This window comes from Solea solea, chromosome 1 (assembly GCF_958295425.1).
Source record: "Solea solea chromosome 1, fSolSol10.1, whole genome shotgun sequence".
Classification (NCBI taxonomy): Eukaryota; Metazoa; Chordata; class Actinopteri; order Pleuronectiformes; family Soleidae; genus Solea; species Solea solea.
Genome location: NC_081134.1, coordinates 45,642,487 through 45,656,947, shown reverse-complemented (window position 1 = coordinate 45,656,947; position 14,461 = coordinate 45,642,487). Strand labels below are relative to the sequence as shown.

Genomic DNA, 14,461 nt, shown 5'->3' with positions numbered 1-14,461 from the left:
TTCTGTATTTGATGTTTGGCTGCTACAGTCACATGTTTCCTTCAGGGATCAGCGGTGTGTCTTCTGTCGTCCTTTCAGGCTAATGGAAGATATTAAGATGTTACCACATAGATCAGTGAAAGTGCTCTCTTTCAAAATCCACAGTGTGACAAGACTGTGTTTACATGTACGTGTGCATACATTTGTACATTTAACCTGACCTGAGGAGAACTGATGGATTAGTATTCTCTTAAAAATGAATCAGGTTTAGACTTAAAAAGTGAAAAGTGTCCTGAGCCTCACTCTAGTGGAGATATCCTGAACAACAACCAATCAGCTTTAATACAAAACCACCTTTAGTTTAGTTTAGGTTTACATCATAAAAGCTTATGTTTTGTGGAGCTCAATAATGCTCTGAACTCTGAAATGTGAACAACCTTTTCAGCAACTACAGAATCTGATCAATACTAAACCTATTTTCAAACTTTAAGTTGCATCTTCTACTAACTCTCGGCTAACTTTACGAAAGAGCAGCTGATTATAATTGAGACCTTTTTTCCATCAGGGTGAGCTGTATTATCCTTTGGCTCAAATTGTTAAGAGGAGAATTGTGCCTGACCCTGACAAGTAAAGCCTTTACCTCACACACGTGTGTGAGTGTGGGGAGTGCACCGGGTTGATTGGTAAAGAGATTACAGAGCTGTCAATGCTGGCCAACTTCCAGCTCAGATTGACAGGCAAAGAGCACAGGTGATGGAGGATGGGGGAGTGGAGATGTGTGTATGCGTGAGGAGTCTTGTTATACACCACACTTGACTGAGTGTTGAATCACAGAGTGCAGGCCTGCAGAGAGACCAAGAGACGCACCTGCTCTCACTGTCAGCAGCACTGCAGCTTCATTCAAGTGGCTGAATGAAAGAAAAACTGCGAGTTGAGAGAAGATGGACTCGGTGAGAACATGAGAGACAGAGACAGAGAGAGAGACAGACAGAGAGACAGAGAGAGCTAGCACATATAAAAAAAAAAACACAAACACAGGTTTTTGTTTGTACACTGAGTACATGCTACTAGTGTTGAAGGTTTCACTTTTTGAAGGTCTCGGTCTCGTCTCGGAATCGACTGCATTTTTACTCGGTCTTGTCTCGGTCTCAGACAAAGCGGACTCTAGATTTTATTTCAAGACCAGTCAAGACCACAACTGTGGGGATATCAATAAATTGCCTGTGCATGTTTGGATGAACTTGTTAATATCATTACTGGAATTATGCGTAAATCGTATTGCTTTGGGTACAAACCAATAACTTGACTCATTTATCATTTGAAATTTTTGTCACCCCTCCCGCCCCCTTTCACACGCCCCCCACAAAAGTGCATGTGAGTGACAGGAGAAGAGTCCGTGAGAAGATGTCAGCCGACTCATCTAGAATAAAAATGTGCTTACCTGAACCACAAAGACTTTTTTTGCAGAAAAACCTCCAAAAGAAAACACAGCGCAACGTGTAAATTCTGCAAAGCGACGCTAACGGAGACGGCTGGGACCACGTCCAACTTTTACTGCCTCGGTCTTGGTCTTGTCTCAGTCTCGACCCCTCAAAGTCTTGGTCTTCTCTCGGTCAGGACCAAGTTAGACCACACTAGTACACCCCAGCATTCATTACCTCTGTCCTGCGTTTGAATGGAATCTCCTGCATGTCTTTCTTAAGCCTCTCTTTTCCTTCTATTTTTGGTCTCTGTGATGAAAGCAGTGAAAGAACACACACAGGTATTCACAGAGCTGCTCCTATTAACCTAGAGAATCCTGAGGGGATCTGTGTTCACTGAAGGCTCCTCTCACCAGGGTAATGTTTGTTTCAGTCTGCATGGCAGATGTTCTCAGCGATTAGCCATTAATTAAGAGAATGCAGTGCCAGTCTGCCGGTGTTCGACCTTGGTGTTCGACCTTCTTGTGTAACACTTTAAGTTTAGCATTTTTCCCAGTTCGCTTCATCGTAAAAGAATATCATAATCAGTGTTTGGACTGTGTTGGTGAATCACTTGGCCAACTCTGATCTCGTGTGTCAGGCAGTGAGTCAATCTGTCTTAACACAGGCCTTATTTCTCTTGGCAGGTGGTACTACATTGTGGTGGTGCCAGTATCCCAGTCGCAGCGGCGGTGGAAGAGTCCAGACGAAATGGACCTGGATGAGGTGAGAGTCAGCCGGTGGCTGATTGGCTAATGTCTCAGGTCAAGGCTTATCTGCAGCAGCTCTCTCTTTCCAACTGGGTAGAAAGTCGCTGGTTGCAGCTAATTGTCTCTGCCCTCCCGCGCTCACAGAGAGATTCTAAAGAAATGACTCATTTCAAACTGACGGGAAGTGTCCTGATTGGATGCCAGCTCTGCAGACAGTAACCATCTGCTCAATCCAACTGTTTAAACAGCAAATAATCTGCTTTTAATATCAATATAAGTATGTAAACTTTATTTAATCGGCATGTTTTAAAACATTTGATAGTCTCCACGCTAAGTTTTTCCATAAAGTATTCCAATGAGGATAAGGATTTATGACTCTTTATTACTTTTCCATGAGGGACTTTAAGCCAAATGACATACCTTAATATTAATCGCATCATTTTCAAGTAAACTGTTGTTTTTCCCCCTTAGTGCTGTATAGGAGACTAAGAGATGATTCCCTGAGTCACTAACCACTGAGCAGGCCATTGTCTCCGCCCTCCATCTTAATGATTTAATAAAGCTACATCTGGAGCAACATGTGCGACATCACAGAGAGCAAAAACAAAGCTGCAGTGCTGCTTTATGCTGTTGTTCATTATTAAGCAGTCATGCTAAGATTGTGTGCTGGAGCATGTGTTAATTGCTCATTTCATAGTTTGGCTGCATTGTTTACAAAGTTATAGCACTGAGCAAAGGGCATTTCAAGTCTTAATCTCAGTAATAAACCTGGAGAAGAGTGTTGTATGATTTAATGATCTGGAGGTTTTTTTTTGTTTCTTCAAACACAACAAACGATTAATTTGTGCTGAAACGTAATAACTGTGAGGATTTAATCACGTCACTACTCAGTATGATGCACTTTACTTGACCTTCTCCTTTGTCTCCACATGTTCCCACAGCTGCTCAAAAGCGAAGGCCCTTTCCTGAGACGCCGACGTCACCTGGATTCCTCCAGACCTTACATCGCTGCTAAGTTGGACTCCCTGCCGTCGACGTTTACCCTGGGTGACGAGAAGATGTACGGGGGTTTCTACAACAAGCCCCTGACCAGTCCACAGGAGTACCTGTGCTTCGTCTTGGCCTTACTTCAGTCTGAAGCCACAGACAGCTCGGCCAATAATGTAAGACACATTCAAACTTTTTGAATTTCCTGATGTGCCAGAATGACCTGAATTCAGGAATTGCCCCTGGTTTGTGTCTTTGTACCAACCTTTTCACATTAGGTACAAACTATTTAAGTGTATTGCCCGTCCTTAGGCTATAACCACACTGCCCCACAAGCCAAATTGTTGTTCCTTTTACTGCCATTTACCCTTTAATGCGTCCGCCTATAAAAGTCATTGCTGCTTGTCCTGATAACTCCCTTATCAGGCCACAATTACATCATCCAGTCGTCAGCTGGGCCCTCGTGCAGATCTCTTTACAACGCTTATACAACACTCTGGGCTTTTTAAGTGCAGGCCCTATACCCTCGTCAACAGCTCCAACACAGAAGCCCCGCTCCCTATTGGACGGTGAGGAGTAAACTTCACTGCAGGTAGAACGAGAGGCTGCGATTGCTCTGGGCTCCTTCACTACACGGGACATGCATATTCAGTAGCACTAGCTGGGCCTCGGGCAGCCACAGAGGGAGACAGAACCAGAGAGAACCAGAGAGAACCAGTGCTCCATGTCCAAATCCTAGACTTTCCACCTACTTCTCCCCCCCCCCCGTCTCTCTGCTCTTTTCCTTTCAATTGCTTTCTTCTTATCTGTGTGTGTGTGTGTGTCTCTCTCTCCATCTTTCTCTACCATGAAGAGAGCAGAGGAGATTGATTAGTGCGGCTGGAGTTAAGAGGAGGACGAGGGCCTGGTTACAGGGTCTTGGGATTCTGTAAAGCAGGCCTGATTCCCTTGAAATGCTGCTTTAAATGTCTCTAAAGCCCCCCCCCCATCTCTCCCCCCCCCCTTCCGTAATCCTTCTACTTTTTTTACTGAGTATGGAAGGGAGGTGCGAAGGAGGCTATAGCGGGCAGCCATGATACACTTGACTTCAAAGGAGATGCTTAAACCTTATTGCTGCAGCACACTGGATCACCGACGCTGGAGATTTGTCTCTTTCTGTGTACTCCCCCTCCTTAAACTGTGTTGCACCCTCCCACCTTTAAACTTAATGTCTTGGATTAATCGGTCTCCACTCACACGGCGAGTCCATCAGTGTGTTTAGCTTCTCCTCCTGGTTCTTTGCGCAGTAACTCACTTTCAGGAACTTTATGCAAACCAGACACCTGGTTTCGTGGACACGGTGGAAGTTTGGCCGCAGCGAACACGCCCACGAAGACGGCAGAACTTGCTGGGTCTGATTCTGGCGGTTTTGGCACTTGCTCACCAAACGTATGTAGTGCAAGGACAGAGGTCAGAAATAAAGCACAAGTGATTTTAATTTGCTTTACGTTGCTCGACAAAGGCTCAAAAAGTTAGAGAAGACGGCGGTGATGTGAAGAAAATTGAAAGAAGGGTCATGACCTGTAGAAGGGCACATGTTGTCAGAAAGACAGTATTCAACAACCTAAAAGTGAAAAATAGTGTAAATGATGGAAGTAAATATTGCTTAACTGACTTTTCTTACTACACACTCTCACTGAACTGTCAGTCCACATGTTCAAGAGGGAGAAAACAAACGGGCTTGTTTCCAAAGTACAGTAGAAGACGGGAAATAAATCCCAGCTCCTGAAATGTTGCATACAGAATATTCAGAAGAGAAGATACTGTAACAAGATTTATTGATAACCTGTTTTATCGTGCGGGTGAACATGCTGTCACTGACTGCTGCACAACCCTCCCCCTAACTGCACTCTTTGGGAATATCCGACACCACAACAGTGTTTGTTTAGTCGCCCCCACCACTGCACTTTCAAACATTTATTACCAAACACAAACGAGTGCAGAAGGTAAAGTGTGCGGGGAGACGGAGCGCTTGGCAAAAGTTGCCTCAAGCAGGATCTTCACCAGACCCTGGAGAACAAGACAAGAAGTGCTGGAGTAAATGACTTGTGTCTTTACTGCACTGCTCTGCTCTGCCTCCACCCCAACTCCCCCAGCACAGATCAAACAAGACCGCCAGGATTTAATAAGCCCTCATATATCAATGGCCACAAGCAGCCAGCAGTGGTTTGAGGGAAGAAGAGAAGGAAGGGAGGCAAATGGGGATGAGAGAGAGAGAGAGAGAGAAGCAGAGCGTGTGCCTTCATGTCTCCCCAGCACCCAGGGCAGATAAACAAGCCGGGGGGAGTGTGAAATGGGATGATAGGGGCTGGTGTGTATAAACAGTACCATTTAATGCAAGAGAGCAAAGGGGGGAGGTAGCATGAAATATTGTGTGATGTGAGACAAAAAGAGAAAAAAAGGGAAGCACAGCATGTGTGTGTGTGTGTGTGTGTGTGTTAGTCTCATCCAGCTCGTGAAGCTCAGATGAGAGAAGATGAACTTGAGGAAGAGGAGTAGATTGTGCTAATGTGAGCGAGTGTTTTCCTGTTTGCTGTGCTGTCATTTATATTCACTCCACTCTGAACAAGGATCGTCTGTGTGGGACTAATTCTACCAGCGCTCCAGGCTCAAAACACCCTCAACATAAAAGACGGACTCTGACTCTCGCTTTGACAAACGGTATCAAAAAAGCATGTGTTATTTTCCCGGTGAATATTTTCCCGGTGAATAAACCAAGGCTTGTGGAACAACAGGCAGCACTGATGGAATTCTCTGTTCAAATCGCTGTGTCACTTCCACCTAGAGGCTTCTCCCTCCAGTGATGCCTCCAGATATCTACATGCTCTGTGTTCAGACAGCCACAGAAGAAAAAAGTGCAGTTTTCAGAAAAGTAAGAAGCGAGAGGGACAGTGTGCGGGAGGAAAGTTCATCCTGCAGCAGGAGCACATGTCATTATATATTCACACATACCGTCTTTAATTCTCTTGTCTTCTTGTTTTCTTTCTCCTTGTTTTCTCGTGTCATGCCACAATGAGGAGAACGTGGGCTCCTCAGCCTCCCTGGAGAGGCAGAGACAGCAGCAGACATTTAATGGGCATGTTTGCATGTTTTTTGTTTGTTTGCCTCACACCCCTGCGGCTAATTGAAGCCATTTTTGGAGACTCGTGGAGCTAGAGGTCACCGTTGATGTTGAAGCTAATGTGCATAGCTGATTCCGCTCCAGGGACGACAGAGCGGCAGATGACTGAGGAAGTAGTGTAGCCCAGGGGCCCGAGAGCAACCTTGATATACTGCTGCAACCATAACACCTCTGCAGACTCAGAGTCTCTGCCTCGTCGCGCTCTGCCTTCTCTCATCACCCACTCTCCCTCAATCTTGTTCTTTTTCTCTGTCTCAGAAAAACACTTAAAGTCCACCCATACGCACACACACACTCAGGCAACTACACACACACACACACAAGCAGAAAACACACACAGGAGCTTGAGAAAAGACTCAGAAATACTGATTTTCCACATCTGCATTATATACAGTATTGTCTTCTTCCCTCCACGCAGTCCTCTCCCTTGTGTCCTCTTCTGTTACACCAACTGTCCTCATGTCCTCCTTCATAACATCCAGGAACCTTCTCTGTGGTCTTCCTCTTCTCCTTCATCTCCATCTTCAACATTCTTTGTCCAGTATAATCATCGCAACCTTGAGTCTCTCACTTCTGTTCAACCTGAGCTGCCACTCAAACATCATGACTCGGTCCATTCTTTTGAGCTTTCATGATCTTAAATGTACGTCTGAAGCATTTTAATCAACTTACGTAATAAATAACGACAGATTTGGTTGACTGAGCCAGTGCATTAGTGTTGACTGAGAAGGTACTTCAGTTTTTGATTGCCTTGTCAGCACGACCTGAACATAAGATCTAATCAGCATACAAAAGTCAATGGTGCTTAAATATTTATCTGAGAGATTGAAAAAGAGGCGCTCTGTGCCCACATATTGATGTCGTGCGTTTGACTCCCATCATTTTACCAGAGAAAGCACCACAACACATCATATGAGTCCACTGCTGCAGAGGAGACTACGGCTCAGTGCAGACACCAAAACAATGTTAAATATCTGTTTTCATTTGTTAACCATCAGGCAGAGATGATGAAGAATGAGAAGCCTGATACGTCTGGAACTTTGACGCACAGGAGAGTTCAGGTGTCGTCAACCCTGCGAAAAACACACGGCGTAAGACGAGTGACAAACAGACCCGTGCACACAATGCAGTAAATACAGCAACACTCTCAGAATCACACGTTCCTTCAATGCACCATCACTTCCATTGTGATCCCGCTCTGCGAGGGCCGAAGCATCAGGAGCCGCGTGACTGAGCTTTTATCTGATATTAGAGACGTTCAAATGGACGATCTGTGACCTCTCTTTTTGTTGGGCTCTCTTCTCCGCTCTCAGTCTTCCTCTGTGAAAGAACAGCTGTAGTCGTTTATTACACCAAGAGAGAGAAAAACTTTTTTTTCCCAGGATTCCCTGCAGGTTCAACATCCTTCAGCCTTTTTTGGTCCCACCCAAAGGAACAGGAAGCCTTGTGGTTTTCGTCACATCAGCACCGCTGTGTTGTTTGGCTTTGTTCTTCGATAATAAGATCCTCCTGGAGCCACACAGATCAAGAGAAGACTGCTCTCACATGTGTTGTGTGTGTATCTATATTTGCATGTGATGAAGACAAAGACAGCAGCAGCTATAAAGTAGTCCTTACTCAGGTCCTGAGACGTAAACACTCTTTTTCTTTGTCGTTTTGAAAAAGTCTCTCCTTGAACACATCATCCATCCATCCATCCATCCATTTTCTACCGCTTTCTCCTTCATCTGCACGAAACAGAGGGAGAAAGAAGAAAGCTAAGGCGACGAAGGAAAGGAAATCAAAGTTATCACAAAGCAAACAAACTCCAAACACAAGGAGGCAACGGCGACAAAGATGGCGTTATTGGTTGTCTACATGAGAACTCAAGGGTGGTGAAAATGCCAGAATGATAAAGAAAGTGGATTGACTTAGAGTTGCAGTTACTGTATCTCAGTCCCGTTCCTAATATCAGAGCACGCTAGTTTGCAGGTACATTAATGAGACACACTGTAACACTAAAACATTTTTCTGGCAGTTACCCGGCAGTGGAAGAGATAACAGAATTATATGACAGAGTGCAGAGACTTTGAGCTCATCACAGCTTATCTTTCCAATTAATATCTGCCTGCGTGCTGAAGAGCAGGCTGCTGTGTGGCTAATGATCTGGATTACTGCTGCCTGCCGCCCCGACACTTGAGCTGCACGCTGTGAGCCCAATTCCCTCCGAGGGCTGCGATCTGTCACCCGTGCCTCTCCGCTCAACCCTCCTCCTCCTCCCCACGACCTGTATCACCCATCGTCTTTCAGTGGGAGGGCACGCGGCGCTCTCACGGCAGATTCCTTGCACCGCCCTCTTTCTTTTTATCATCTGTCAGCTCACTCTCCCGCAGTTGAACTCCCTCGTCTTTCAGACGCCTTTTTTTGTGAAGGAAAAACACACCAGCTGCATCACCTCGTGCAGCTAACTGCTCAGATACACCCCCCCTCCCCCCCCTTACCTATACTCTGTCATTTGAAGACAGAGGAGCGGGGGGGGGGGGGGGGGGGGTGTCTCATTTACAACCAAGGTGGAATCGCACCCTCACAGTCACCTCCTCCTCCTCCTCCTCCTCGTTCTCCTCCTTCTCTTCCGTCACGGTGTGAGCACTAATGCAGAAGAGATGAGTCCTCTCCTGTGCCCCCATTTATCTCAGCAGCCAAGGGACATGCACACTAATCCTCCCTGTCTCTACCTGTCTCACTCTCCTGTCTCACGCGTGCTCTCATCAATAGTCTTAGTTTCTTCTGACGTGATGCAACCAACGCTTTCCTAGAAACATGATAATAACTGTATTTATTCTGCCGAGTCGTCAACACTATATAAAGTATTTCACTTGATCTAGTGTAATGTCCGACGCCGTTCATTTTGTTTTCCCTTGAATTAAGAAAGCAAGATAATAATATAGAAGTGTTTTGTTCACACTGTATCAGGCTGCTATTTACCCACCAGCAACAATGTGTTACTATGCTTGATGTCAGTCATTACAGGTGGAGGCTGTTTTGAAGTGATGCTGCTCTCATGTTTCTGCCTTTTCTTTTCTTTCAGATGACATTTTCTGCCAGTCCTTACTCAGACCCGATTCAAGGCACGCGTCTTAGTCAGGGCTCAGAGCAGCCGGAGATGTTGTGGGTAATGGGTCCAGTACTGGCCGTGGTCCTCATCGTCATCATCGTCATCGCCATCCTGCTCTTTAAGAAGTAAGAACCTTGTGTCTTCCTTCAGTCATACGTCTCTGTGTTTGTTTGCAGCTGAGCTCCAGTGAATTTCCCGTCGTTGCATCAGGAATGGTAACAAGAAGCGCGCTCTCTTCTGCTTACGTGCCAAACTTTAACGTTCGCTTCCGTTACCATAATAATAACACAACGCGAATGCAAACTAACCAAAGGCCGAAAGATTTCGGCCCAGTTGTCTGTTCTTTAAAAGTACTAAACGTCGTGTCAGCTGACTAATGACAAGTTTAGCTTGGCTGTCAGAAACTCTCAGGTAGGTGTGAGAAATTCAAATAACAAACAGCAGAGGACTTACAGTAGCTGGTAACTGCAGTCTATATCTCTGTGCAGCATGCAGGCGCTCATTAAGGACGAGATCGCAGATACTGTTGACATATTCCCTTCATTAAATACTAAATAATGTTCTAATTACATATTTAGTCATGTGGCACATTTGGTGGTTGCCCCCTCTGAAATGTGAAGGTTGCATATTTTCACTGTTTTATGTTTGTAAAATATGAGAATAATCATTTTAGTCCTTCAGTTCCATGCAGTTACAGCTGAATGTTGGAAACATAGTCATTATCGATTAGACTAATGTGTTAGACCTGTAAGTTCTCATTCACCCCCTCCTGATGAAGCCCCACCTCCATATCTTCTCTTGATGGCTCCATTACAAATGAGCCATTTCCCATCATACCTATTCTCCAACCTGCCATCCACAGCCGTGCAGACTGCCGTGTGGCTGCCTCCTCCTGCAGCAGCAGAAAGGGACTGGTTAATAATAGGCCTTGAGACAGCTCGCTGCTGAATAGCACATCCACTGTTCGGAAGCCCTTTCTCCGTGTAGACACAGATTGACAGAAGGCACTGAAGGAGGTGGCTGGGTGCCCTTGTCACTGTGGACGGGCAGTAAATGTGCAAAGGAATAATCACACTCTAGCTTGGATTGTTACTGCTACATACCTGCACACTCGCCAGTATCATCAGCAGCAGAGTCATCATGACGTCGTTTTAAATAAGTCTCCAGCAAGTATTAGGGTAACTTTTTTATGCTGTGCTATGGATAAAAATGTGTGAGGAAAAGTACAGAATAAGAACAAGTGAGGAAGTTTTCAATCCGTATGGGTAAAGATTCCCAATTAACCCTTCAACACCCTTCTTTTTGTCCTCTGTGAATGCAGCAAACAGGAAAGGTGGGTACTCTCACTGTTGTATCAGTCACAACTTTACCTCCCATCACCCAAGTCCCCTTCATCTGTGTTGTTGGATCAGTGGCATTCATTAGCTTTTTCTTAGGGTTGCAGAGTCACTTACCTCTCAGGTGCAAACAAAATAACTCAAACACTAATACAAGGGCTTCAAAAAGGGATCAGTCTAATTTGCTCAGATGTGCAGAACATGAGAAGCAGCGGACTCTGCACCCCTTGATAACTGGGGTTAAAGGAACCCCAGGTCATGTCTGTGTAACAGTGCATGTTCCACATCTAGTGCCAGTGTTCCTCGTCAGATCGCCCTGCCATGGTTCGTCTCCGTGCTGTGTTTCATTATCCAGCAAGTGTCAGTGCACCCCTTCAAGCTTGGCCCCATCTGAATATGCCAAGTCATCACCTGCTGCTGAATGGGCCATTGTGAAGTAAATGCCAGACCAGAAAACTGCTGAAAAAGAAATGTTCCCATCTTTTAAGCTGACATTTTCCACCGAGGCCCATTCCTCCACTTTTACCCTCAACCCCTCCTCCCTCTGCTGCCTCGTAGCAGGAGCCTCAACTAAAAGCCCTGTTCTACCCTCATTAAGTGCTCCCAGTACTGTGTGTGTGTGTGTGTGTGTGTGTACTTGCATTGTTACACGTCTTAACCCTCACTTTGAGTGAGAGATGAATAAGCCCATTGACGTTGCTGCCATGTTTGCTTTCACTCAGCACCAAGTGTCACGTAGATTGGCATCTCATTGGGTCAGAGGGAGAGTTATTGGATCACAGATGCCCGACTCTTTTCACACACGCACCTGTCGCCCAGCCCAGCACCAGCAGCGGTCTCTGAGAGAACCGGACATGGTCTGGCTCCACTGCAGAGGGAAGAGATGCTTGTCATCCGATTAGGCATCACACTGCAAGCATTAGCTTAAGCCTTTGCAGCGTAAGATAACAGGTGGCAGTGAGGCCCCAGCCCCACTGGCTGAGGGCGAGTGAGTTAAGCCAGTGTCTGAACCGCCACCATTTATGTATTCTGTCCACGCTGGGGCGTCAGCAGAAGGCCCTGCTCCGGCCTAAAACCCACACTCGCCACTTGCAAATGGAGTGCAATGAGTTGTGAAATTTCCACAGGGCACCCTGATGCTTTCTTCTGCCCATTTCCATTTGCAGTCAGGAGGCTTGCACCACGTCTGCAGCTGTATCTGTGTGTGTGTGTGTGTGTGTGAGGTGGGGAAGCGTACATCTGTGTGTGTATCTCAACAGATGTTGACTATCTGAATATAGGCGGGATGAGTCTTCTGTCGCTCACCACCTGATGGACAAACCTACGGTTGGCTGAGCTGTGCGATTCTCTTCTGTTCCATGTTAGACTTAGTTAGGCCACGCCTGGCAGTGCAGGTGCTGCTGAACTGGTCTAATTACCCAGTGTTGTGCCACCCAGCTGATGAGCTAATTACAGCATCCGCCTGTTTTCCTCTCAATCTGGAAAGCCAGTAAACACAATGTGTTGTTAGAACACACACACACACACACACACACACACACACACACACACACACACACAAACACGAGCGCTCGTGTGCACATACCCACACAGCAGCTGTCACCTATCCAGCAGCAAACACACCCAACGTCGCCCACTCACTTCTTCAAACACATTAAACTCCAGTTGGCAAACTAATGGGGGTAAAACCCTGGTACCTAGTGTCTCTGCTGGTCCTCACAGAACCATTAACTATGCCATTAACCTCATCAGGTGTGCAGCAGAGTGAAGATGCAGGAACACTAATATCATTCTTAGTCATCCTGTCAATAGAACTTAGGGTTAGCTCGAGTGACTGACGGCTGTAATTAATGTGATGTGATGTGATCATCACCGTACGGCCTGCTTCTGTCACCACAGGAAACGGGCATCGCCTCTACCCAAAGATGACCACTCAGGTGGGGTGAAAGACTCTCTGCTGGCCAACTCGTCCGACCCTGTGGAGATGAGGAGACTCAACTACCAGACCCCAGGTAAAACAGTGAGCTTCATATGCTAAAGTTGTGTCTCCTTTCCTTCACCTGCTCCTGAGAAATGAACTCATGCTGCATCCATGTCATGTGGATGAATGGTAAAAACAACATTTGGATTTAACTACACTGAACTACAGACTTGGTTGAGTACTAGTTCTAGTAAGTAAAATAGTGCAGGTTCAGTTCAATGGTTCTGTCATAAAAATTAAAATAAAGTATATTTTGCCTTTTGAAAATAGTAAATATCTGTAAAACTGATCAGACAGTAATTCATATGTAAAGGTGAATCATACCTATAATAATAGGTATAATAGGTATAATAGTTTTCTTTGATATATTTCACTTTCAAGCAATTTTCTCCTTAAATGTGGTTATTGCATTTTGAAATGTTTCATCTAAACTCAAAACAGCTCCTTTAGAAGCAGTCTGCTTTAGTCGTCCTCACTGCCTGACGTCCATGTGTCCGGCTTCTTTTCTTATTCATCCTCAGACTCAGACTCTGACCAGTTCTGAAAAGATAAGAAAAAATGTGTTGAAAAGAGAAAACAAAGAAGTCGTGTTTGAAACGATCCCTAAATCTGGACAGTAGAGTAGAGAAGGGTTTTATTTCTTTATTTATGTATTTTGGGTGGTGGTGGTGGTGGTGGTGGTGGTGGTGGTGGTCATGTCAGGTGCCTGCCACACAGCATTAGCCTTCTTCATTTTTGCTCCTGATCTCCTTCCTCCTCCCTTGGTCCTCGCTCCCCCCCCTCCCCCCTCCTCCATGAGCTCCTTTCATTCCAGCCAGCTGGTAATGAGTCCTGCTGCCTTGGATGTCAAGGTGAGCCAGGCACAGGGAACAATAGAGCTGAGAGAAAATGTCAACCACAGTGTGCACACACACACACACATACAGTCCCTTTGAACCCCTGCAGAGGAATTAAGCAATGCTGCTGTTCTTCCATCCTCCCACTCCACCTCTTTCCTCTTTTGTTTTCCCCTGTAGGGTTATCACTCTCTATCTCTCTTTCTCTCCCTCTTCCACCTTTTCCACATCAACATTTATATCTTTATTTCCTTCATTCTGTCTCTGCTTTTCCACCTCGCTGTTTTATCAATGAGACTTGAAGGCTGAGCTGAGTGAATATTGAACAACCCATTCCTCTGTTTCTCGTTCCCAGCAGGCGAACATTCCTGCTCTGAGTCTGATTGTTGACACTAGTCCAGCAGATTATAGCTCATGTCTCTTGCATGCTGGTTAGTGAAAAGATAATTGCTTTATTTTTGATTTTTTTTAAATCTATTTGCTCATCTTTTCTGGCTCAAATGATTAATAAGGACAACAATGTTTTCTAGAGTGAGATATAAATAAATAATAGTCATTAAATATATCGATGCCGTGTCACCAAAATAATTTATAATAATATTACTTCCACTCTCTCTTCCTCACTTATATAATACACCAGACTCCTCTGTTAAATACTGAGATTTTAGACATTTCCCTGCTAAATGTTGGAGATTAATCCACGTTTTTTGGGATTGTTAAGTCTTTGTAACTGATCTACTTGATTTCTGCGTCTCTTCCTGTGACGGCACTCTGACCAATCAGTGGCCGGCAGCCTGGCGACGTCACGCACAGTACCTGGTGCACGTTGCCACAACTTTAGTGCGTCCTTGTTCCTCAAAGACAGTCTGCAGAGTCTTGTTAGTTAACTGTTTGCTACAACGTCTCCACTTCTGGAT

General features: G+C 45.4%; 1 protein-coding gene across 14 annotated transcripts in view; it reads left to right on the top strand.

The window, feature by feature from the left end:
- LOC131462852 (receptor-type tyrosine-protein phosphatase F) overlaps positions 1-14,461 on the top strand; it is a 159,946-nt gene that overhangs the window by 123,464 nt on the left and 22,021 nt on the right. For all 14 annotated transcript variants that reach the window (XM_058634394.1, XM_058634478.1, XM_058634458.1 and 11 more), the window contains 4 exons: positions 2,087-2,165; positions 3,091-3,312; positions 9,364-9,515; positions 12,627-12,739. In XM_058634394.1, the coding sequence (XP_058490377.1) occupies positions 2,087-2,165; positions 3,091-3,312; positions 9,364-9,515; positions 12,627-12,739 (566 nt within the window). The remainder of the gene's footprint in view (positions 1-2,086; positions 2,166-3,090; positions 3,313-9,363; positions 9,516-12,626; positions 12,740-14,461) is intronic.